Source organism: Notamacropus eugenii, chromosome 2 (genome assembly GCF_028372415.1).
Source record: "Notamacropus eugenii isolate mMacEug1 chromosome 2, mMacEug1.pri_v2, whole genome shotgun sequence".
In the NCBI taxonomy this organism is placed as follows: domain Eukaryota; kingdom Metazoa; phylum Chordata; class Mammalia; order Diprotodontia; family Macropodidae; genus Notamacropus; species Notamacropus eugenii.
Window position 1 is genome coordinate 3359403 of NC_092873.1, and position 26493 is coordinate 3385895.

General features: G+C 41.7%; 1 protein-coding gene across 14 annotated transcripts in view; it reads left to right on the top strand.

Moving 5' to 3' along the window:
* CTNND1 (catenin delta 1) overlaps positions 1 to 26493 on the top strand; it is a 52659-nt gene that overhangs the window by 13403 nt on the left and 12763 nt on the right. For 8 of the 14 annotated variants that reach the window (XM_072638673.1, XM_072638680.1, XM_072638679.1 and 5 more), the window contains 9 exons: positions 12236 to 12353; positions 13665 to 13952; positions 16063 to 16134; positions 16346 to 16498; positions 16807 to 17342; positions 23128 to 23591; positions 23861 to 24044; positions 25416 to 25533; positions 26038 to 26191. In XM_072638673.1, the coding sequence (XP_072494774.1) occupies positions 13758 to 13952; positions 16063 to 16134; positions 16346 to 16498; positions 16807 to 17342; positions 23128 to 23591; positions 23861 to 24044; positions 25416 to 25533; positions 26038 to 26191 (1876 nt within the window). In that variant the 5' untranslated portion in view covers positions 12236 to 12353; positions 13665 to 13757. Of the gene's footprint in view, positions 1 to 11591; positions 11720 to 12235; positions 12354 to 13664; positions 13953 to 16062; positions 16135 to 16345; positions 16499 to 16806; positions 17343 to 23127; positions 23592 to 23860; positions 24045 to 25415; positions 25534 to 26037; positions 26192 to 26493 lie in introns of those variants that run through there. The other 6 variants (XM_072638683.1, XM_072638684.1, XM_072638685.1 and 3 more) reach the window with 4 other exon arrangements.

The window sequence follows — 26493 nt, forward strand, 5'->3', positions numbered from 1 at the left end:
GGGTAAAAATATTTGTAGTACTTTTACCTCACCAGGTATCGTGAGGATCAAATGTGATAATTACATAAAATGCTTCATAAACCTTAGATCATTGTATAGTCTTTTTGGTTCAGATTGGCGATTTTATGGATGGAGGGCATTCCCACTATCAATACATATTGGCAACTCAGTGACTTTCCCAGAGTCACACAGCCAGTGTGTGTTAGATGTTGAAATTGAAGCCAGGTCTTCCTCACTGCAAGGCCAACTTTCTCTCTACTATGTAAAATGAAGGTTTTGGAGTAGATGACTTCTGAGGTCACATCTAGATTTCTGATCTCTATTTCATCATACCACACCCCACACCACTTGTTTAAGCTCAGACTGTGGCCTATTCCTGTAATGCCCTCCCGCTTCCTTTTCTGAAGGTTAATTCAAAGAAGTCTGACCCATCTGTTGAAGCCCAACTCACATGCTGTCTCTGTAGGATTTTCACCTCCATACCCTTATCCATGTTAGCAGTCTTTCTCCTTTCAGACCTCACAGAACACTTGGTTTTGTAATTGTACAGTATGACATTGTATTTTCATAGCAATCTGTGTTTGTTTCTTATTTTCTTACTAAACTCCTTGAAGTTAGGAACTATTCTACTCATCTGTGTATCTTCCCAGTTCTCTACGTTGAGTAAATGGTGGTGATGGCTGGAGTAGGTGTATGTTACCCTACACTAGAGATATTTAATGAGAAAATCCCATAGTGAGTGATGATTCATGCCTGTAATATGTTCTAGGTCTTGTTCATTCAAGTTCTATCCAAAGTGCCCAGTAAGGCCATTCCAAGAAGGGTAGACTTTATAGCTGCTTTCTTAGAGAGAGGTGTCCTAGCGGGCATACCTGCTGGGAGGAAATCTGCTCCAGAATACATCCCAGTTGTTCCCTCTCTGTGGAATAGGGTAACAGGTCAGGGAGGATGTCTAGCAAGGCTCAGCAGGACCATTTGTTTAGAACTTTACGGGAAAGGGGAAGGCATGATGTCACTTCTTGTCTGAAGAGGAAGTTCAGACTTCCTTCCTTGGATGACTCTGGTTGGGGGAGGGCATTACCAACTTTATGCTACTGTAGCTGGGTTCCCTGGTCTTTGAGCAGTGTGACAGGGCACAATCATTTCTTTTTTTTTTTTTTTTGCTTTTTTTTTTTTTTTAATTTTGTAATGTTTAACAATCACTGCCATACAATTGTGATTTTATCCCCCCCACCTACCCCCCACTCCCCACGACTGCATACAATTCTGTATAGATTCTACATATACTTTCCTATTGAGTATATTTTCACTATAGTCATGCTATGTAGTCAGACTAAGATAAATGAAAGAAATTGTATAACAAATCAGAACATGATACACAAACACATACACATACACAAACATGATCTGCTACAATATGTGAGTGACTTCCATATTTCTCTCTCTGAGTGTGGCAGGCATTTTGCCTTGAGATCCTCCGTTGGGATTTTTTTTTTTTTTTTTTTGGTAAGAAGTTCTTGTGTTATTACAAAAATCTAAGTCTACCAGAAAAAACTCACACACTGTGGTTGTTGCTGTGCATAAAGTTCTCCTGGTTCTGCTCCTTTCACTCAGCATCAGGTCATATAAGTCCTTCCAGGCCTCTCTGAAGTCTTCTTGTTCATCATTTCTTATAGGGCACAATCATTTCTGAAGTGCTGCTGTATAAGCCTGCTCCTTTCTGTGTCACGTTTGAAATAGCTCTGGTTTGAGTTGGGCAACTTCTCATGCCCTTGTCCTGCTAGAAGCTCTGCAGCTAATGGTGTAAGGGATCCTTCTCTTGTTCCAAAACAAACAAACGGACTAACGAATAAAGCTTACCATTCCACCTAAGCCCATACCTCCCCTATACTCGTTGACATCAGAAATCCAAACAAAGCAAAGCCTGTGAAAAGAGAGTACTGGATTTACAATTGGAGGCCAGCGTTCTGGTCTCGCCTCTGCCCCTGACTTGCTCTATGACCTCTGGCAAGTCTTCTCATGTCTCTTGTTTTTTCTTAACTGTAAAATGAAGGGGTTGGAAGCCTCTTTTTAAATTATTGTCTGTGAAGATGCAGTTAGCAGAGAACCCTCCTGGGAAGGGGGTGTTGAAGATTCTTATTTTTAGAATGAGCCTGAGATGGGGAGAGTATCCAACCTAAGGAGGACCAGTTGGCATGTTTGCTGCTATTCTAGTCCACACTTCTTCCTGACCAGTCAATTGTGTTAAATTTTTCATGTGAGTTTGAACTAGGGTCCCTTGGGATAAGGGGAGAGAGGAGATTGGAGGAGGGAGTGGAAACAGCTGGTGCATTCATCAGCCTAGTTCTGAGGATGTGTAGTTACTAGCAAGGTCCTAGTAATTCTGAGATTGAACTCCTAGGCATTCTTAACTCCGTGTAGGAATGTTAGCAGTCTAGAGAATAGCCAAATGACATGCCTATTTTATTTTTTTCCCTTTCCAAAAAACTTTACTACCTGCTTTGGAACTGAACTGTGGGAGGTCAGATGGCAAAGCAAGAATACTTTGATCTTGTCTTGTTATGTCTCAAGCTTCTCAAATGGCTTTTCATTGCACGTTCATTATTTCTTTGGTTGGTCTTTGTAAATCTGTCTGCAAACAGAGATGCAATTAGAACTTGGGGCTTCTGATGAGGTCATGCTGAATTGCACCAGGTTTGCTGTACTGGTCTCCTCCCCCCGACCTAGCCTCTTAGTGACTGAGTGAGTGGAGCTCTGAGTCAGCAGTCCTAAGTTCTGTCTCACCTCCTCTTTCTGAATGTTCTCGGAGGAGAGTGGCATAATTTGGGTGTGTCTAATTCCTAGGGTTTTGCCCTCTGCAATCTCAGATTTGTAGGGAATCTCAAAATGTACATCCCTGTCAGTGGCATTTGTTTTAGTACTACCATCCCACAAAATGATGTTGAATTGGCCTTTGTCATTTATCTTAGGTTGTGCCTTGGTAGAGAAAGAGTTTGGGTTGAGATACAGTAAGAAGTTTTTTTTAACCTTCCAGTTACCATGAAAGATGAAAGAGTAAGGTATGACTTTAGATGAGAGCTCTTGTGTTTTATTTATGCCATTGTGTAGGTTTCCTGTTAGAAGTGTGCCGTTAAAACTGTCCTGACAAGGGACAGTGGTTTAGTAAGCCATGGCCAGGTCATATGAATTGCTTTCTAGGATAGTCGCATGCTATTAGAATTTTTAATATGCAAAACACAGAACTATTTCATATTCTTTTCTATCCTAATCTTCGGACTCAAGTGGCTTTCCATTATCCACGGCCCCTTTCTTTGCAGTTATAGCAGTGCCGTAGATGTGGTCTGAATCTCCCAATTTCTCCCATCAAATGTTGAGCTACTTGTATATTACTCCTCTCTTTGACTAGGGTCAGTCATCTGGCGAGCCTATGAGAGAGGCCCAGTAGGAGGAGGAAGATTGCTGATTGTTAACTAGTATGAGAGGGCATGCAGATGGAGCTGGGGATAACCCAAGGAATTATGAAGCTAAGAATGAACCTGGTCAGACCCTTTCTAAAAGCAATACAAAGCCCTTTGGGATTTCAAAACAGCTCTCATTCAAAAGATTGATTTTCCTCTACCTTCTGGAGAGGTAAGAATTAGGAGTAATCAAATCTTACCCTGACCTGAAGTTTAGGGCATATTCCCAGTGGACTGTGTTTTTGCAGCAAAAGGAAAGGGCGTTGTTTCTCCTGTTGTCATGAATTAGAAGTAGCCTATTTTCATTTCTGCTACTCTAAACTCTCAGTACCAGGGCAACCCTCTGATTGTTAGGGGATTATTGTATTTGGGGGTGGAAGCAGAAGAGGGAGGGAGGTTGGTGGGCATATCAGGTAATATAGTTGGAGGCAGTCATCTTGACCTGTCAAGGGACATTTCCACTTGTACTGTGTTTGAGAGATCCTTTATTGGCTTTCTCTCCTTTTTTCTGGACTAGAATGGACTTTGTTCCCCAACTGGTGAAAAGCTGTTATCCATATATAGCCCTATATAAAGTGTTGGCTGCTTCTGTTCTGTGTGCAATTTTCTTTGCCTCTCCTTTGGGCAGTCTGGGAATTGAGGGAAGGCTGTGTGGTGAGTGAAGATTTATCTGGCAGTCATAAGCCAGATTTGGGGCAGGGTGGTGTTGGTGACTGGAAAGGGTTGTTTCATTCTTGGGGGTTGGGGGAGGTATAGAACAATTGTCCCATTGGGTTGATCTAATTGAGGTATAGCAGCAGTCTTTTTCCCAGAGTCCTGCTGCCTACAAAGTGAGGAAGTACTGTGATGGCCAAATAGGAGTTTTTAAAACCCCCCTCTCCTCTTTACTCTCTCCTTCCCTGATACTAAACGGCCCTGCTGCTTTGGAAAAGCATAGGACTTCATCTGTAGCATTGGTTTGGGGCAGGGAGAGGAGGGTTGTTTTCCCTGAACATGATAAGGAACTGAACTGGGCAAAGTGGGAGCTCTGGCTGGTGATTGGTAGACAGGATGCCGTGGAATGTGTTTGGCTTGCAGCCCAGAATCCAGCACTCTGTATTTGTTTGTTTCTGGGAGACTGTGGTCTGGTGCTACTGTGACAGGAAGTGAGAAAGCTGGGAGTGGGGGAACGGGAGAGGGGCACTGGCTTTGTGGTTCTCCTGTGAAATCCCTTTGTCCCTGGAGAGAGCAGCTCTGCTACAGAGTCCTACTGAGAAGAGAGCCGCCTTTGTGTGACCGCTAGGTCTCAGACATGGGGATCCAGCAGATCTCCGTGATTGAAGAATGTGAATTCTGGTCATTATCTTTTTTTTTTAATCCTAGTACCCTTACCATAGGGTTTAGGTCTGGATACTGTGATACTTAAAGGTCTGTACGACTCTAGTTATGCCTTATGAGGTATGGATTTTTGGAAGATTCAGGATAGAAGAAGGGAGTAGGAAGATGTTTTATAGAAACATCCCAGTGGCTGCTTTTCTATGGCAATTTAGTATATTCATTGCTTAAAGTGTCTTAGGGGCTCAGGAGCAAAGAATGTAAATCTTGAAAGTAGTGGCCAAACTCTTCTTTATTCCGATCATTAACTGTCCAGATGTACCCTTTGCTAAAAACAGGCAGACAAGAGTGAAGTTCTGGGCCCTTTTTCTAGGCCTCCACCCAAGAATGACCCCTGCTGCTGGGCCAGGGTGACACTTATCCAAAGAAATGGCAGGGAATAGAACTTTCCTGTTCTTCAAGGAAACTCTGTATCTGCAGTTTTCTTGAAATAATTTTTACCTTTTTTGTCTAGACTGAAACAACACCTGTAGTATACTATTTGGCTTCGTTCTCCTCCCAGCTCCCTCATTTCATTGTTGTTTCAGCCTCCTTTCTACCTCAGCTGCAGAAGAGGCATCTATCACTTCTCACATTGTAGATTGGGTAACTGAGCCTTCAACCTCTTGCCAAGCTAGCTGTTTCATGAGCTCTCACACACAAACCCCCCTTTGACTGCCCAGGAGGACAGCTGCCCTGGAGGCAGATTGTTAACATACCTCTGGAACAATCCCTACCCTCTGTCCTGCTGTTGGCCAGCACTGGTTTTTTCTTTTCTTAGCTTCCTACCCCAACTCTCCAAAGTTTTCTGCTTTTGACCTGGTCTTAAAAGAGCTATACTTTTAAAGGGATTTAGCTTCTTGAGACAGAGGTGACCAGTGAGTCACCTGTCTTATAGGCTAACTGTTTTAGGGTCTGGTTTTACAGCGGTGCAAGTGACTTGTATGTCATTACTTACTATTAACACTTTTGTTCTCCTTCCACGTATTTTTCAATCAACCTTCCTATCCTCAACAGTCTGTCCTTCGTGGAGTTCCTTTATGTTTGCACTGTTTAAAGTGAGGGGAAATCTGGGTGTAAAACAAGCTTTAATCCTATGACTAAATAGGACTCCAGTGTTTGAGATGATAATCAGAATCTCAGTTTTGTATCCTTTCCCCTGTATTCTCGTCTGTTTCACTTTGGGCTCTGGGTAATTAACTCTGTCTGAGCACCAGCCCCCTATCCCCATTCCCCCATACATTTACTTTTATTCATCCTGTAATTGAAATGGTGCCCTTCTTTTAAGCCAGGTTTCCCTTCTCATTACTTGAGGAAGTGGTTCTTGTTTCTGCTGCCGATATAGAAGTATCATCTCCCTCCTCCCCTAGTCTTCTTGTCACTTTCTTTCAGAGGTTCTTGACTTTCCTTGTTGCATGTCCAAGGGTCTGGAACATCCTTCATGACTCTTTGAGTGGTTTCAAGTTTCTGTCCAGAGGTTTTGGGATGAGTAACATGACAAACTAAAGCCTTCTTGTCCTTTTTAGGGTAGCTCTAAATTGTAGGAAATTTGAGATGACAGGAAAGGGAGGGTTTTGGGGTAAGTAGCCTGCCTCTTTTTCACCTCCCCCTCACCATCCCCCCTCCCTGAAAAAGAAATATAAGCTTCAGAAGGTTATTTTTTTGGATCCCAGTAGTCTTAGGGCTTAGATGTTAATGGGGTCTCAGTGTACTTTGTTTCTAATATTGGAGTGTATAAATCCCTGAAAGATTTGGAATAAAGGCTAAACTTTGTACTTGAAGATTTTGGCTTTGCCAGTCCTCTAAAATAACTGAAAAGGTACATCAACGAGAGATACTAAAAAAAAAAAAAAAAAGCCAAAACATCAAATGCTTCATTTTCACTTGTATGCTTTTTTTTCCCCATTGTGTACCTAAATTCCTCTCCCCCTTAACTTTCTCTGATTGGGAAAGGGAAAAGGCATTCAGCCTCTCCCCTGCCTCTGGCCTTACAACCTGACCTCCTCCTCCTTCTAGCCCTTCCTTATCTTAGTTTGTTTTTTTTTTTTTAATCTGCCTTTCCTTATAAAGCTAGGTGAGGTGCCTTTGGAAGAATATAGCAGGGACAGAGGTAACAGTGTCTCAGACTTTTCTGGACTAGGAGAATTCAGTGTTATCAGTCCCAAGTGGAGGCCCCTCAAAAGGCACATGGAGAGTGGGGGAGGAGAAGAGGCGAGTTGGCTAGGCCTGAGAGATCAGAAGGACTTGTTAGACCAGTCCTGTGTGTGTCATACATGCTCTGGGGAGAAGCAGGTTTTGTTTCCTTCAGAAGCCTTTCAGAACTGGCCCCAGCTCTTTAGTTGAGAACCACACCCTTGCTTTGCCACTGTGCTGGTATAACACCTCTCAGCCATTTCATTATACATGGTTTTGACTGGAAAGACCCCACAGAATACTTGGAGGAAGCAAATGAAATTCCTATCTGCCCTTCATCTTCTAAAGTAGAAGTTACTATTTTTTTTTTTTTAGATAAGTCATAGTTGAAACCCAAAAGACTGATAGAGCACAGAGGTCAAAATAATAAAACTGAACAGACTGAAGTACCATGTTGATTCATGGCTACTATCCCACTTTCCTTTTGAGTTCTAGATCTCAGTAAAAGTGTTTTTAGAGTCATAGACATAGCTAAAAGGGACACAGACAGCAGTTCCTAGCCTCTCTGATGTACGGTTAAGATGTAAAGATGTTAAATGACTTGACTGCCTATAGTCACTCAGCTGGTGAACAATCCAGGGACTTGGTCTTCTGGTCTTTTGATTCTTACAGCTGCCTCCTTACCCCAGACTTATCTCTAGTATTCAATGCCAGTCCATTCAGAATGTTTTTGTGCCTTTAGAGATATTGCTCACACAACTACATTTAACCATGACGGTTATTGATGAGTTGAAATAATACCCATCCCTCACGGTGCTTCCTATAAGACCCATTCATTTTCCTTACTAGTGCAATAAGGGCACTAGGTTTGAAATAGAGTCCAACCATGGGGAAAGACTGAAATTGCCAAAACCCAGGTAAAGGTCAATTCTCAAGTACAGCTTCTGGGCTGGAGAGGGATTTTAGTGTAGCTATAAGGGGAGAAAAGGAATTCTTTTGAATCTTGTAGAATTATCCTATGTAGTAATGGGGTTTTAGAGTGAAAGAATATGATTTGTTTCCTGTTGCAGTCATGACAGAATGGATCTAATGTGTCTTTTTAGGGGAATAGCAGAGGGGTAGAGTTGGTAGGAATGGGTTGACATTGAAAGTAAAACACGTGGGAAGAGAGGTACTGTAATTCTTTTCATAGTGTGCTCCCTCTACAGCCAACTAGCAAAATAGGGGTGGTAGAATTTGAACCTTATTACCTGCAATAGCAAGCATTGTTCTCTGCTGAGATTATAGAAAGGTATTGATTTATTATGTTCCTTTGCAGAAGGAACAAAATGACTCTTGTTTTTGGTATATGAAGGGTTCCCCAAGAATTAAAAATGGCATCCATGACCTTTGAGGCAAACACTAATTTAGGTAATTAAATGCTTCTCCAAAATTCCTTTCAAGTCACAACATGGGAGGTCAGGACACCGGGAATTCACTTTCTGGTTTGCTATACACATACACTCCTAAACATTTAAGTAGAGAGTTTTATTTTTACAAAGTATTAGTGGCTTATTTGAAGAAAAGAGACTCGTTTTATTCTTGTGTTTTAAGCATCTAAAAATCAAATATAAGAGTGGTTAAATGTGTTCTGTTTGGTCCTAATGGGCAGAGCTAGGAACAGTGGGTGGAAGTTGTAGGTGCAACTCCAGGTTAGATATAAAAAAATTTCTTTACAGTTAGGGTTTCTTTTACAATTTAGGGTTTCTTGGGATTAAACTAGTTAGTCATTGAAGTCTCTTCCAATTCTGTGACTCTGTTGAAAGGGGAAATATGTTGCCTCTGGGAGGGGTAGTGGGTTCTCCCTCATTGAAATAAGGCCTTCTAGGGAAGTCTAGATGTCTGCTAGTTGGATGTTGTAGGAAGGGATCCTTGATCAGGGACTGGTTAGACTAGATAGATTATGAAGCATCTCTTCCAGTTCTGATTCTGTGACTTGTGATTTTTAAAAGTATAATTCTATAGGGCTCCTTATTCACTGACTCAGAAGGCATCCCAGAGTCCATTTAGTCCAGTCTGTACCTTGACAGGAATCCTTCTATGGCATGCACACTGTCTCCTGAGGGAGCCCAGTCCACTTTTGGGTAGCTGTAATTATTGGGGGCTTTTTTCCCTGTGCCTTAAGCCTAAATTTGCTTCTTTGCAACTAGTATCTATTGTTTCCAGGTCTGTCCTCTGGGGTGAAGTAGAATTGAAAGAGTTGACATTGCTATAGCACTTTAAGGGTTTTCCAAGTGCCTTACATGCATTATCTCATATGACCCCTAAAATAATAAATTATTATCTTCATTTTTTAGATAAAGAAACAGGCAGAGAGGTTAAGTGATTGGTTCCCATTGAACGAGCTAAAGTCAGAGCCAGAATTTGAAGCCAGTCTTCTTGACTCCAAGTTCAACACTCTTTCCACTGTGCTTGATTATGTCTCTAAGTTGAAGATGACTGTTATTGTCCCTACATCTTTTCTTCACCAGGCTAAACATCCCAATTCTTGCATCTTATTGATCCTCATTTGGCTCTTTTCCATAATACCAATATCCTTTCTGAAATGTGTCCAGAACTGAAAACAAAACTTGACATGTGGTGTGACCAGGGCAGAGCTGGACAGTCACCTCCTTAGTTCCAGACACTAAGCCACTGTTAATGCAGCTGAGGATTTAGTCACTTTTTTGGCTGCCATGTCACACTGACACCCTCCTACTGAAATTGCAGTCCACTTGACACCCTCCCCCTCCGACACTCTTCCCCTAGACCTCATTAAATCAAACTGGTGCCTAGCCAGCCTCTCTCATCTTTGCTTTTGGAGTTGATTTTACCCTAGAGAACCTGCTTTAGTATAGTGATTGGTGTGATTATCTCTTCTTAAGGACCACCTTAGATTTGAAATTCTCAAAAAGCTTAAGAAATGAAGCTTTGTATGGTAGTCTTGGAAGAAGTAGAAGTGTAACTTATATGTAAATGAAAGTGAATTGTTTTGTATTTTGATCTCCAGAAAGGAAAGATGCTTTTTAAAGGAGTTTCCTACTTAACTGTGAGCAGATACCAGGTAGAAAAATCACTTGTCCTATTTCTTTTCATAGACATCTTCACTGGTTCCCTATTGCTTGTAGGATTAAATGCAAAGTCCTCTGTCATCTAAAACCCTCTACAATCTGGCTCCCACAGACCTTTCCAAATTTATTTCTTATTATTCCCTGTCACCTCTCCATTTCTGTCAAAACTGACCTGTTAAAATCCTCTGCAGATTTTCCATCTAGTTTGCTCCCCTTGTCTGGTATTTATTCTTTTCTTACCACCACTTCAAGCTTCTTCTTCCAAAGCACAGATCAGGCATTCCCCTACCCCAAAGCATTAGCACTTTCTCCCTCTCAAAATTATATTTTCTATTGTATTTTGTTGTTGAAATCCAGATCTGTGATTTCATTTGTTCAAGGAACTCTGTCAAGAAGCTCAACCAGTGCAGAAAGACACCTGTACCACAACTTAAAACCTAGAGAGTTGTCAGGAGTGTTTAGAGGTTATGACTTGGTAGATTTGGACCTATATCTTCCCTGGTTTGAAGGCAGGCTCTTTCCAGCACCGTATTGCCTCTGTTTGGATTTATTTGCCTGCATGCATATTATTTCTCCTCACCCCCACTATAGGATGTAAGCTCCTTTAGGCTAGAAATTGTTTGCGTTTTTGGCTTTGAATCAGGTCTTTGTATATAATACTTTGCACCCTCTGTGCCAGGCGGTATTCCAGGTGCTGAATATGCAGAGACAAAACCCCCAAATCAAGTCTGCCCTTGAGGAGCTAACATTCTCCTGGCAGGAGACAGAACATCTATAGTTATTTGGTAGTGCTAGGATTAGAACTCAGGACTTTAAACTCCTAATTGTTTTTTTCTATTCTAACTCACCCCTTGATCCTGCTCACCTGTTGAAGTGTAATGTTTTTAGAATCAGAAGCTCTAGATGTAGTTATTCTCATGTATAGTTTTTGCTGCTACTTACCACAGTGGAATAGATCTAGTAGAAGTAAAGAGGAGGGGAGCTATTGTGGCCCTGTGGCTGGGAGGGTTGTCATTGTATGAGCTGTGGTAGTTATGGTTTGGGCCTTTCTTAGCAAAGGAAGATTACAGGGTGGAGGCTGTCAGTAGGAAATGCAGCTGAGGTCCAGTTGAAACTAAGGGACGAGGAGAATATTTGTTAGACTTAACCTACTTGCCCTTATCTCCATGTTTTTGCTTCATCAAAAGATTCAAATGGACTTTTTTTCTGTGCACACTCAAGTATGAGGACCCCAATATGACTTGGAAAGGTTACATACTAAAGATACTTTTCTTTGAATGATAGTTGCAACCTTGAAGGCAGAAATAAAAGACTTAAACAGCAGAGCTGTAAAGAAAATTTCAGGAGGCTGGAGGATGACATTAGTCATAGTTGAAAGACATTTGTAAGATTTCAGTTTGGATAGGAAGTGGAACAAGAAATGAAGAGATCACATTCATGGGCATTACTGTTGGGTTTGGGAACTGCATTCAAAGAAGGAAGTAGGAGTGGTAGAAGAATGAGCAGGTGTGTTTGGCATAGGAAGAATTTACAGGGCACCTGTTCTCCAGCCTCCTCTGGGCATGGTTGATTGCTGAAGACTGCATGCACACGCCCTGAACTGGTAAAGCTGAGCAAATGGGACCTATCGCAGACTGGTCCTAGAGGGCTGGATTTGCTCTGGGGAGCGTGGGAAAAGGAGCTGAGGTAAGAGGCCCAGGCTAGGCAAGGCTAGTCCCCACAAGTCTTCTTCCCTCTCCCTTCCCCCTCCTCCCATCCCCCATGATTGCTCTGGTTTCTCAAACGCCTTTGTAGGCATGCCACGACTAGGCCCTCAGGTTTCCACCTTGGGGTGGAGGGGGGGAAGGAAAGGAGGGAAAAGTCTTGGCTGATAGCAGCTCCTATTTCGCTTGCTAGTAGCAGAGAGAAAGTAGGTAGTTTGCTGCCTAAACTATAACTCTCTGCAGATTCTCAGGTGGGCAGCTCAAATGGAAGACTAATATGGGCCTGGAATCCAGGTTTCACCAAAAGCTGTGTGTGACCCTTGTACTGTAGGGCCAGAAAGTGTATGGTAATAGTCTAAGGACTGTTGGTGTGAAGAACTCCTCTTCCCTCTCCATACCCAGAGTCTCTTTCGTCTAATACTTCTCTCTGTTCCTACTGTTTATTTATTGGGTGTATTTATTTTCTTTCCCATTCCCTTGCTCCCCACTATCTCTGCAGCTCTCTCCTTCCTGCTTCCTCCCTGGTGGTGGCTGAGATGTTTCTTCCATGACTCTTTGCATCTAGACTGGCCTGTTCTCTGTTAAGCCAATCAAATCCGACCTTCCCTTCTTAACAGGTGTGTATGGAAACTTTAAAAAGATATATTTTAATAAGATTTTTACTTTTCTATTTTTTGGGGTAAGGAGGGAAAAGGAGATGGTATGGGGTAGAGTGGGTTTGTTTAAAATCCATATTTCCCAAAGATATATGTTTGGGGTGCAAAGTTTTATACTGATCCTTTAGGGCCCCAGTTTTAATGCTCTTTACCCTTGATTTTCTAGCCAATAAAACAATTTGCGATTGATGGGTTAAAGTAATGGTTGGGGGTGGTTTCCTTAACATGTTTCTCTGAACACTGAGAAGAAAGGCATAGGCAAGTCCTCCCTCTCCCATCTCTACCTTTCTCTCCCCAACACATAAGTCTTGATTATTGTAGCAGTAATGCTGAGGTATCTTACAGGGTCCATTAGGGAAGGAATCATGGTGATATATGTCTTCACAAAATTTCCTAATGTTGACTGGACGATGAAGTTTTAGGGAATATCTCTCATTTGGTTTTTCCAAGACAATTACCTGAAAATGTTTCAGGGTCAAAACCAATGTTTCAGAACTCTAAAGCTCATTCTCCTACTGTCTAAATTCCCAGAACTTGCCTTTTTTTATACAAACTTTCTGTGGATACTTTTCATTTCTTCTTGGTTAATGTTTCCTGGTTTATCTCTGCAGTAGTCATGCCTGAGGCCATGTTGGCCTTAAATGTGAAACTGTCAGATCCAGGAACATCTAAGTTCAGAACCAGAACCCTAAATTTGCATTTTGCTTCTTACCCCTTTTTGATTACTGGGAAATTGAAATACTTTAAGGAGAGCTTCAGTTCTGTTTGCAGATTTTAGTTTGTGATTTTTAACTTCCCCAGCAGCAATTCTAATCATGAAGTCTAGGACAGGTTAGTTCCAGATGAGAGGATACCCATCCTTTTCCTGAGAGAGATTCCCTCCAGGACAGAGTTTGCCCTGTAGGAAATGTGATATGGTGTTTATGTTTTTATGGGTTGCAACTTTTTGCTGCTGCTAAGATCAGCAGAACTTCCAACTAGAACAAGCCTAACTAGCTTTTAGGCATATCCTGGTTTCCTATCACCTGAATAAGTTGCTTAGCCATATTTATCCCAGTTATCTATCTAGTTCTTGATTATGCCTTGAGGGAAACTAGTAGGAGAGTAATCCTACTTGACCAGACACTGGTGATGGGCTGCTAAGCTTGGTGGTAGTTTCCTTCCTATACTGTGGTACAAACCTGAAGGTGTAGGCTTTGGCTCTGGGATTGATGATCTCTATCTTTTCTTCTTACCTTTGACCTTTTCTTTCTTCTCCCTTACCCCTCCCAGTGGTGTGAAGTGAGGGGGGAGGTTATCTCCCTCCTTCCTCTGTGATCTACCTCCCCTTTACTCTGCCCTGCGGCGACTCCGTCCCTCAGGGTCATGGACGACTCAGAGGTGGAGTCGACCGCCAGCATCTTGGCCTCTGTGAAGGAACAAGAGGCACAGTTTGAGAAGCTGACCCGGGCATTAGAGGAGGAGCGGCGCCACGTCTCGGCGCAACTGGAGCGTGTCCGTGTCTCGCCACAGGATGCCAACTCTATCATGGCCAACGGCACCCTCACCCGCCGGCATCAGGTAACCCCTCTTCCCCTTAGACCGGCAGGTAGAACTTTGAGGTGCTCACCAGAGCAACTGAGATTCTTCCCAGGAAGCTGTTCTGATGGTGATGGACTATCCATGGTGCCCATGCTTTATGGTAAACTTTTCCAGTGAATAGGCATCTTCTGGGTTGGTACCTATTGAGTGTTAGGGGAAGCTGGCGGCGGCTTTGAGCACTATGAACTCATCCTTGCTGAGCACCCTTCCTTTGGCCTGTTCTGTTGCATTGATATTTCTGGCTTGGGTTGTAGAGCCACCAATGAGAGCTTGCAATTCAGAGCTGTGTAGTGAAACCATCTATTTACTCTCATCCTCTGGTGTTAACTTCTGGAGCTTTCTTGGGACAGTACAGGGGAGAGGGGAAGCTATGTCTCAGTGGTTGGGGAAATTGGGTAGCTTGTGATCTTAGCTTAACTTTGGTCCTTAGGGAACACGCTGTGCTCAGGCATAGGTCTGTGTCCACCAACTGTGTCCTCCCACTTCATGCTGGCCCTGCGTACTTTCCTTGTTGACTGTGTAATTCATGTCTGTGAGAAAGGGTTATGGCTACTCCTGTTCTAGTAAAGGGAAAAGGGAAGAAAGCAAATACCATGTTGCTGTTCAGCCCTGCTAACCACAGGAGCCTTGGAGGCTCTGCTGGTCTGTGGTGTGACATTAGCAGCTCAGGGTATTCAAAAGGAGAAGCTTCTTCTCTTTCTTTATCCTGGTCCTGATGTGATAAAAAATCTTGTCTAGTGTTTTGTCCAGTTTACTTTCTGTTAAGGGACTGTTGCTGGCTGGATAGGCAGTATAAAATCTTGAGAGAGCTACAGGTAGGAGACATTGGACTTCTTTTCACTCACAGCCTATTTGAGTGTGAAGGCAGATAGAAAAGAAAATCCTTGGGAATGGGCAGTCAAGAGAGTAAGTGGCAAGATGGGACTCCAGTTGACTGATTTCCATTTGAGGATGGATTCCTTGGAAAATCACCCAACTGGAACCCCATCTTGCCACTCAATTTCTTTTCTCTTTGCTTGGGACTCATTCTTAAGTAAAAAAAAGGAGGTGGAGAGGGGAGAGTAGGACTGGTAAGAATCAGTGAGATGGTGGGGAATTCCAGGATCATAAGTATAGTCTTTTCTTTGAATTTCACTTGGATGAAAAAAAACCACACCCTTCCTCTCCACTGAAGGAAATCTAGTTTTGCTTCCTCTCTCTGAAGCTTGTTTGTAATGAAATAAGGGCTTCTTCCGAGGTAGCCAGGTCTTTGTCCCTACTTAATGAATTTTAGCGTCCTTAAAATTTTATTCTGTAGCTAAAAGGGAATGAAGTTCCTTGAAGGACCAGTTGGCAAATACATTTTTAGGCAGTAGAGTCTGTGGGTTTTTTAAAAGAATGTTTCTTAAGACAACCTAGGAAAAAGGGTCCTGTTCAATAGTTTTAGAAACCAGTGGTAGAGATATCGTGGGGATTGGTGCCACTTTTAAGACCACTTTGGATTTTACTTCATGCCTGGTAGGCGAGAGTACTGCTTCTGCTTCTTCAAGGAGCTGCTTATAAGAGGCATTATAGGTGTTTCCCACAGGGCTGGGGGGTAAGAGTAGTATAGGAGCAGTATATTGAATGTCTTTGGGGAAAACCCAACCTAGTCCTTTGAAACTCTTAATCTCATGGCTTCCATGCAAAATTGAGAACTCATGTTCATTTTCCCTTTTGTCAGGCACCATTGTCCCAGACATCCAGGCCCGTTTATTCTTATTCCTTGTAGTAAGGTGAAAACAGCAGGAGATTTGGATACTTAAAATAATAAAAATTATAGATTTAGATTTGGAAGGGACCTGAGAGGGCATTTAGTCTAATTGTCTTCATTTTGCAGATGAGGAAAAATGGAAGGGACTTGTCTAGGGTCACATTGGTAAATAAGTGACAGAGCCAGGATTCAGATAGAGGCCTTCTCAATGCAAATCTCGCCCATTTGCCACTAGAATACATTATTAACATTGAGTGATAACCTCATCTTAAAGGCCGTGTAATAAAAGGAGATGTTTGTATTTCAGAGAATATGGGAAGACCATGCAATAAACTTTTCCTATGGTATATATTTCAGAACGGCCGGTTTGTGGGCGATGCTGACCTTGAGAGGCAAAAATTTTCAGATTTGAAACTCAACGGACCCCAGGTAATTCTTTAGAGGTTAGCGAGCCTGCATCGTTCTTTTATCAGTCAGGAGTCAATATGGTTGACTGCCCAAGAAGATGAGGAGATGCTAAGAAACCACCTCTAAGCACCATACATTTTGGAGTTTATGAAGTATTCCCTCTTCTTATTTTCTAATGTCAGTATTCACTTGGGCCATACCATAGTAGCTTTCCTCCCATTATTTCATATAGGACCACAGTCACCTTCTGTACAGCACCATCCCCAGGATGCAAGAACCAGGGCAAATTGTGGAGACCTACACAGAAGAGGATCCTGAGGGAGCAATGTCTGTTGTTTCTGTGGAAACTTCTGATGATGGGACCACTCGCCGAACAGAGACCACTGTGAGTTGGTACTTTAGAAAGACCTGAAAGGGTGGGGGAGAATTTACTGCTAGGTTTTTGGGTACTTGCCAAAGTGGATGAGAGAGTATGGATGATTGTATTGAAGAAAGTAGGATATTGGGGAAATTTTATAGATAATGAAGGGAAAAGGTAGGAAATATTGGTCCAGAATACCTCTTCTCATAGCTCTAGCTATTACCCGAGTGGTCTCTTCATTCCTCAGGTGCCTTTGCAAGGTAGGAGAATCAGTATGTGACAGGTGTCCTTCATTTAATTTGTTTCCTTGATTCTCTCCTCTGCCCCTTAAGGTCAAGAAAGTAGTAAAGACTGTGACAACACGAACAGTACAGCCAGTCCCAATGGGACCAGATGGGCTTCCTGTGGATGGCTCCTCAGTTTCTAACAATTACATCCAAACCCTGGGCCGTGATTTCCGCAAGAATGGCAATGGGGGTCCAGGCCCTTATGTGGGACAGGCAGGCACTGCCACTCTCCCCAGGAACTTCCATTACCCACCAGATGGCTATAGCCGTCACTATGAAGATGGCTACCCCAGTAGCAGTGACAACTATGGTAGCTTGTCCCGGGTGACGCGAATTGAGGAGCGGTACCGTCCCAGTATGGAAGGATATCGGGCTCCAAGTCGGCAAGATGTCTACGGGCCTCAACCCCAAGTTCGAGTGGGTGGAAGTAGTGTGGATCTACATCGCTTCCATCCAGAGCCTTATGGATTAGAGGATGACCAGCGTAGTATGGGCTACGATGATCTGGACTATGGTATGATGCCTGATTATGGCACTGCCCGCCGCACTGGCACACCATCTGACCCTCGCCGACGTCTCAGGTAGGCCTAGATCTGGAGAGGACTCTTTTGTGATTCCAGGACAGGGAAAGGTATAACATCTTGTTGACTGACAGCATTCAGTTAAGATACCCTTTTATAGCTGTAGTTGCCGTGATAGCTTATGGTCGGTACTTAGGCTTTGGTACAGAGCAGTGCAAGTTACCCAAATGGGGTGTTGGAACATGCACCTATACAGTGAGAGGTGATCATTCTGTCTTTATCAAAATATTTTTCAGTCTAAGGTATAGTTACAGTGCTAGTCCATTGAGATGAGACTTCTCACTTTGGGGGTGTTCTTCTCTGCTGCTTAAAAGGAAATACATTTTTTCTTTCATTGGAAACTTAGTAAATATCAAGAAACATGAACATTAGGAAAGAAAAAGAATCATGTTTGAAATTGTGAGATTTTATTATGTTGGGGTTTTAAGTGTATGTTAATATGATAGTCACAAAACTGACCTGCTTGTCTGAATTCCCTTCTGTCCTTCCTCCTGCTCTATTTTGTATATTTTTAGAAAGTGTGTTACTTTGCTCTTTTCTTGCCTTTTTGGGGACATTTCAGTCAATTACAGCTCATCAACTTCTCCCACAATACTTTATTCTTCTACCCCAAATAGGAAGCCCTTCTTTGTAACAGGAAAACAAATGCATACAGGGGTCCTATCTGGAAATGCTTATCTTATTCTGCATCTCTGTTAGTATCACTTCTTCTGCCTTAGTAAATGGTTGTTATGTAAAAGGTTACTGGAATTTTAGACTCTTTTTTTTTTTTTAAAAGCATAATTCCAGATTGCTTTTCAGAATGGTTTTTGGACATTCCACAATTCTACTCAACAGTTTGTTAGAGTACTGGTCTTCCCACAGCCCTTGTGACCTTGACTTTTTCATCTTTTGTTATTTTTTTTTAGATTTTTATTGATATCTTTTTGTTCTTGCATTGCATAAAATTTCCGCTGTATTCACCATCCCCTTTCAGAGAGCTATCCCTTCAAATATAGAACCTTTAATTTTATTATTCATTTGAATGTTCAGATATTTAAAGGCTTCTTTCTGATGATAGGTTCATACTTTAAAAATAAACGTTGTATCATTTAATGAATATACCATAGCCCTGATCTTTGACAAATATTTTAAGGATTTTGACAGTTATCTTTGCTGAATGACTACCTCCTTAACTGTATTAAAATGACCAAATCTGTCCTACTGATACTAAATTTCTAGGCCATTGATGTATTTAAATTTCATGTTTCTACTTTCTGTGGCATTACCATGTTTTGCCGAACATGTTCAAAATTATGTTTGGGGCCTTGGTTTTCTCCTTTAAAAAATTTCCTTTAAAATATGCATATTATTTCTCTGTCACTCCCCCTCCCCCATTGAGAAATAAAAGAAAAAAATTCTTATAACATGCATAGTCCAGCAAAAATATTCCTGCACAGGTTATGTCCAAAAATTCTGCATTTTAAGTCTGTTATCTCCTAGTCAAGAGATGGGCACCTCATTAGTTTCCAGTTTGGGTCTATTATGGAAAGAGCAACTATAAATATTTTGCATACATGGGTCCTTTTCCTCTTTCTCTAAGAAGTATGGCTTGGTAATGGTATGGCTGAATCAAAGAGTAAGACCTCAGTAGGTTAAAGTTAGTTGGGCCATATTGAACAAGATGAAATTTAATGTTGATAAATGTAAATGTCTTAAATTTGGGTTCAAGAATCAACTTCACAAATATAAAGTGAGGAAGGCAGGGCTAGCTAACAATATATCTGAAAAAGATCTAGGGTCTTATTTTACGCCAAATGGGACTGCTTTGGGAAGTAGGTTCCCTGTCCCTTCACTGAATCTTCAAGAAAAGGCTGAATATAATAGCAAATACTTACATAGTGTTTACTATGTGCAAGGTACCATGCTTTAAAATTTTTGTCTCATTTGATCCTCATAACAATCCTGGTTGCTATTATTATCCCTATTTCAGAAAATTGAGGCAAACAGAGGTTTTGACTTGTCTAGAGTCACAAAGCTAATAGGTGTCGGAGGTCAAATTTGAACTCAGGTCTTCCTGGCCCCAGACCTATGCCACTATCCACCGTGCCACCTAGCTGCCTAATAAATGACTATTTGGTTAGGTATGGTATTAAGATGATAATCACAGAACTGAGCTGTTAATTCTGTGCTGGTCCACTTCCTGTTTTAAATAAGAAGCCAGCTGCCTACACTGGTTTTCTTTTAAGCCCTTATCTTTTCATTTTTCTCACAAGAATAGTATCTTTGCCAAGTGTTTGAAAAAATCTAGGTAAATATGTCTCTAGCGTTAGTTCTTAATTTAATAACTATGTGAAGACTGTATGACCCCCAGTTTTATTTACCTACTATCTCTTGAGTAGTATATTGCAAAATTTCACTAGGATTCATAGTCAAGCTTGCTCCCGTGTAGTTTGTGGGCCTAGTTTTCCTGCCTTTGTTTGAGAACTGGGATGGTTTTCTCTTTTCATTGACCATGGCACAACTTATCCCATCTGGCTGTTCTTTCCGTATCATGTGATGGAGCTCATCTAGCCCTGATGGCTTAAAGTCATCCAGGGCATTGAAGTGCTTTCTTACTGTCTGTCTCCTTATCTGGTATTTCAGCGTCTTGTTACCATTTTTTTCTGCCCTTCCCAGTTCAGAGATCATTCTCCTTTAACGGGAAAAAAGAACCAAGCCAAATGAAAGTTCAGTCTCCATTTTCACCATCATCTCATACTTCTCAAGCATCAATCCTGTCCCTTCTTAGATCCTCTTATTTTTTAAGCTTCTACATGCACTTTATTTAGCTGTTATCTGGAGAGATTATCTGGACATTCCTTGTCTACCCTCACTCATTGTGAGTGTTAGGGCTCCTGACATCATTCTTAGAACCATCACACACTTTTGCTTTTGTCTTGTGTCACCTTTACTTGCTCCAGATAAAGTGACATAGTGGAGAGCAAGCTGGACTTGAAATCAGGAAAACCTGCCTTCATATTCCATCTTTTCTTAGTAGTTTTGTGACACTGGGCAAGTTCCTTAACCTCTCTGAGCCTCAGTTCCCTCATCTGTAAAATTCGGACTTGGCTCTAAGCTCCATTGTAGCTCCAGATCTCTCCCATGATCCTCTGAATTAAGTAAAGTCAGGTTGGGCTGTTCCCCAAACCCAGCATGTAAATGACCTTAAAGTATGCATTCTCTATTCTTTCTCCTGGCTGTCTTTTACAATCCTTATCTTCAGGCTTCAGCTTGGGTAGCCTTCCTTAAAACCTATCACTGTTCTCTTCCTCAAGTCTTCTCGAGGGTGGTGTCCTAATGAGAGCTAGTCCTGTTTTACTTTTGTTTTTCTATCCCCAATGATTAGCTTATACTTGGCAGCTACTTGGTGAATTTAAGATTAAAAATATGTCACTATCAGTTTGTGTTAAATCTTACCACAGGGTTGTGACCCTCTGAAGTAAGAGTTTGATCCTGATTTCTCTGGTGTGGTGCTAAATGACTTCACTTAACAGTCAAAGGAGGAAGACTGAGACTTCCTTACCCATCCCTGAGTAAACTATCTTTTGATTATATTTTGGTCTATCTCTTGCCCTCCTCTCTGACTCATCCATTATTCATAGAGGGACATTAGGTTTAGATCCTGCCACCTAGAATCCTGGTGAGTTGTGGCTGTCTAGGCAGGATCCCTCCCCAAGGTGTTGGCTCCCAGGTACCAGTCTATTTCCTGAATTTCTCATTTGTGAGAAGTGATTGGCCCTAGGAGGGCGTGAACAACAGGGCTTTTTCTGTCCTATAGTGGATTGAAGAGTTTGTGTGAAGAGAGATTTCTGTGCCTGGTTTCTGGATATATGCCAAAATAGTTTTGGATTAAAAACCTGCTTGTCCAGCAAGAACATTCCTCTGCTTCCTGTTCCGGTCCTAGGAGAGTAATACAAGGTCAAAGTCTAAACAATGTGGCAATGTACCATGTGAAAAAAATAGTGCTGGACTGAGCTGTCAAGAGACCTCCATGCAGAATTGGCTATGTGGCTGAGGTTGGGTCGTTGAACTTCTGGGCCTCTTTTTAACACAAGTAATGAAGAGAAACCACAAACATGATAAATAATTGAGGTTTCTTCTAGCTAAGATTCTATTTCTATGTCATAGTAAGTTTGAGGTGATTTCCCATGTACATTTATGCTAAGTTTATAATAAATGTTTGAATTTAAGTATTTTGAAGTTTTGCTGTGAGTACTTTAGCTCATTGTTTTAATGGTAACCTGTTAGCAATAAAAGATATGCTTGTTGATTCTCAGCAGCTTTCCAGACAGACTATATTTTATGTGTTGAATCAGAATATTGTTTTCTATTCAGGTCTTTATTATGGTAGATGACTAGGCTGTACAGTCAGGGAGCTCACACCAGCACTCATAGTACTTTATTCTTGTCACATGAGGGGAACAAGGCTGACTACAGGCAGGATATTTGAGGGTTATTGACCTTCAGGGGATAATGACCTATAGAGAGGAAGGATTATTCTTGGAGGCAAAATTAGGAAGTCTCAGATTTTTTAAAAAAGCAACTCTTAGACTGAGGCCTTTGGTATTGTCTTGTAGGAAGCATGCACAGAACTTCTTACTGTAACCTCGAGTATCAATAGGCGCTAATAATGTAGCTAATAAAAAACTGTAGGCCTCTTCTAAGAGATCGAAACAATAGATTCTCCTTTCTCCTGGGGGGAGTCATGGAATGAGATGACCTCACAGATAGTGAGTGGGTCTCTTCCTGATGGTTATGATCAAGTAATAGTGTGACAGCTTCACCCTCTAGTGGTTGGTTTTGGGTACTGAAATCCAAGGACTGTCCATTGTTTTAGCCTTGGGGTCAGCATAAGGGAAAAGTGCCTGCTACTGTTCCTAGTGGGCAGGTATCCTAGTTGTGTTATTAATGACAAAGTTTTTTTTATGACAATAAAAAGGTTTTGTGGTGTTTTTTTTTTTAATGACAGACTCTTAACAAAGTTTGTGGAAAGGGAATCAATCTTAAAAAGAAGTCTGATTTGAATTACATTCTTATATTCCTGAGGTGATTGCTAGCCTGAAATACTAAGTTGATGGTGATCACTGTGACAAAAAAAAAATAACACACAAATACTGAGGCCAGATCTTAATATGATATGGCAAGAGGTTCTTGATTGTGCCACTCTAGGCCCCTCACATTTTCTAACTTAGGGTACAGGTAGAATATGAAGTATGCCAAGGGGGTCTTACCCTTTTCAGCTGTTTCTTATGTAAGTACTTTATATCCTGTTTTAGTTAGTGATTGTAAGTTCCATTTCTGGGCTTTTTTATGTATGCTTTCTTTGTTGCTTTATCCACCTGTTCTGTTTCCTCAAATATGTATGGATTTAAGGTATAGCCTCATTTCTTTACTCGTGGAGATGTCATTAACTGTAAAATGTCATTCAAATGCATCTTGAAGGGTAGGTTTTTCTGATTTTAGTTTTATCATTGAAGGTGTTTGCCACTTATATAAGCAGTAGATAAATAAAAATCTTGGCTTAGAGTCTTGACATTAACCATAACTGATACAGCACATTCCTTAAAAACTAATGCCTTTTTCACTAAATGCGAAGAGTGGCTGGTCACTGTAAGTTAAGTAAGTTAGATCCTTGGGTTGTCTGTTAGATCTGGGAATGCCCAGTACTACCAATACCCCCAATTCATACTTTAAAGATAGTACATTCGAGAAAGACTAGATCACATTGCTTTATGTTTTCTTTGCTTTCTCTAAAATCATTCAGGAGCTATGAAGATATAATTGGTGAGGAAGTACCCCCAGACCAATACTACTGGGCTCCCCTGGCTCAACATGAAAGGGGAAGTTTAGCAAGTCTGGACAGCCTGAGAAAGGGAGGTCCTCCACCTCCCAACTGGAGGCAACCAGAATTGCCAGAGGTGATTGCCATGCTGGGCTTCCGCCTGGATGCTGTCAAGTCCAATGCAGCTGCCTATTTGCAGCACCTGTGTTATCGTAATGATAAAGTGAAGACCGATGTGCGGAAACTTAAGGGTATCCCAGTGTTGGTGGGTCTGTTAGACCACCCCAAAAAGGAGGTACATCATGGGGCCTGTGGGGCTCTGAAGAATATCTCCTTTGGTCGTGACCAGGACAACAAGATTGCCATAAAGAATTGTGATGGTGTTCCTGCCCTTGTTCGTCTTCTACGAAAGGCCCGTGACATGGACCTCACAGAAGTCATCACAGGTAAGCACTGGGCTGAAAGAGAGTTTATAGGTCAAGTAATTCTTCTTGCAGTAAATGTTCAGAGGGAATTACTCTAGATTGGAAAAAGGTGCTTTCTTACTTCCTTCCTTCCCTCCTTCCAAGTTAACTTTACTTTTGGGGAACATGAGTGATGGTAGGATCGTAGGCACAAGAAATCCTTTATTTATTCTTTCAGCACTGTCTTGGGACACATGGAGAGCAGTGCTGAAGAGGTAGCTCACTAAGTCTTTGTAATCTTTATTTGCCAGGGACACTTTGGAACCTCTCATCTCATGACTCTATCAAGATGGAGATTGTGGATCATGCACTGCATGCCTTGACAGATGAAGTGATCATCCCACATTCTGGCTGGGAGCGGGAGCCCAATGAAGATTGTAAGCCTCGCCATATTGAATGGGAGTCAGTGCTCACCAACACTGCTGGCTGCCTTAGGTAACAACAGATGCTGTAAGAATATCCATATGTGAATTATTTTGTTAGCCTCCACAAAACTCCTACTCTGGTACTGAAAGGCTTTGCCAGTGAAGTATAAAAGTTAGAAAGCCTTTGAGCACAGTCCTCACATCAAACCTGATGTTGTTTTAACAACCGACTTTACTAACTATACAGAGGCTCATTGCTCAAAGTTCACTATGGTGGCCCCTCGTATTTACTGAGTGATGGAGGTAGAAGTGTCTTATTCTAAGTAGCACAGTCTTTAGGCAGTGCACAAACATTTCTTGAACCTTTAGCCAGCAACCAGCAAGCTGATAAAGTACTAGGACAGCTGCCAAATCCTTATTTACATTCTTATTGCAGGTCAACCCAAAGAATCAAACTATAACTAAATAGAACAGTGATTCATAAATGCTTCATCTAAGAAGAAATTTAAATTAGCAACAATATACATGGTGTCTCAAAAGAGAAACAGAATGCAGTTCATAGCAGTTCTTAATTGATATGTGTAAGTCAGCTGAAAAAGGAGAAATGAGCAAAAGTGAAGGCACAAACACCACTATTTCCTAAGAGAAATTCAACACTACTAAAAGTCAAGTGGAAATTGCCAAGTGGAGACAGAAAGAGACTAGACAGAACTCTATCCAGCAGACTCTGAATGTTCTTGTCAAGTGAAGAGATTATGCTGCCCAATTAGAGTAGGAGATAGTTTGTAAAACATTACCAAGAATAAGATAGAAGGTTGAACAGATCATCCAAAGAGTATCTGTAGTTAAAACTGGATAAACAGATGTAAAGAGGAAAAAGATCTGCCAGTGTTGCTCTAGTCTATTCAAATTAGTAGCATTAGTAAAACTGCCACATTTGGACTCCGTGGAGTCCAAATTACTTTGATGTGAATGTGATGGCAGTTGGTACTTAGATAACATTGGGAAGAGTAGTGAAAATACATAATGAAAAATCTTTGAGCAAACACAGCTTTAGAGGTAGCTAGAGATTGTTTTTTTAAGATAAAGGAGATCATCACTGTCATGTCAGATCTCTCAAACTTGCAACCTAAGGGGGCCCCTTATCACATTACGCTTGGACCATATTGCATTAGCCTGCTGATTGGTTGATCTCCTCAACATAAGCCTTTTCACACCCAGTCCATTCTCCACTCAGTTGGCAAATTGATCTTTCTAAAGATCAGACCTGAGCATGTTAATCTCTATTTGATAAAATACCTAAGTTTTCATTCCCTTTTACAATAATGCAAATAATATATGCTTAGAAAGGAAGAGCTGTTTGTTATTGGGTAACTTGCTACAGACTTCAAAAAAGTAGAGAGGAGAGTTTCTGAATTTAGACTCTCCCTTTTCCCGTCAGGAATGTCAGTTCAGAACGAAGCGAAGCTCGTCGAAAACTTCGGGAGTGTGATGGGTTGGTGGATGCCCTGATCTTCATTGTCCAGGCGGAGATTGGGCAGAAGGACTCAGACAGCAAGGTAAACTAAAACAGGAATGGGGCCAGGGAAGAGGGTGGCTTGGGTTCTTTGCTCAAAGAAACATTTGGGACCTAGAGGGGCAGACCTCAGTTGTCCAGCATATATGTCTGAATGGTCTCATCTACACCAGTCTTTGTTCTCTATTACTGGCTTAATAACCTAAGAGAAATAGAATGAGGACCCTCTGAAAAGGAATCACTTCTTTAATCTATTCCTCATGTAACAGTTGGTATCTTATCTTGTGATTAGGAAATGTAATTTATTTATGGGTGGAGGGAAGAAGCAAGCAATTACATGATCAGGCTAATTCAAGCTTATGTTGTTCATACCACAGAAGAGTGGATCCAGCACTTATATGACAACCTCTTCAGAGGTATTGGCCTGGGCAGTTCTTTTGAGGCCTGGTAGTTTAATACTTAGATCACCACTAACCACCTCTTCTGGACATATTGATTCTCTTTACTCTTGATCTGACTTACTGAACTTTTCACCCCATTCCCTCAGCTGGTGGAAAACTGTGTCTGCCTTCTACGGAACCTGTCATACCAAGTCCATCGGGAGATTCCACAGGCAGAGCGATACCAGGAGGCTCCTCCTAACATTGCCAACAACACAGGGCCTCATGCTGCCAGCTGCTTTGGATCTAAAAAGGGCAAAGGTGAGGCCTAGCTCCTAGTCCTTGTTTCTGCTGTGGGAATGATTAGAAAAAGAACCCTTTCATCCCCTGGTGCAAGCCACAAGCCGAGCAGCTTAGGATCCGGAATGTTGCGATAGCATCCCTGTTCTGCCATTTCCCCTACGTTATGTGTGTGTCCCTGCTGTCCTGGGAGTGGTGACAACTGGTTGGGATAGTGGTGATGGGATGAGAATCCTGCTAATTCAGGGGTTCCCCTGTGCCCAACTCTTCCCTTTTCACCTGTGTTCTTTTTCCTATCTGTGCTTTCCTGCCTATTTGTGGTC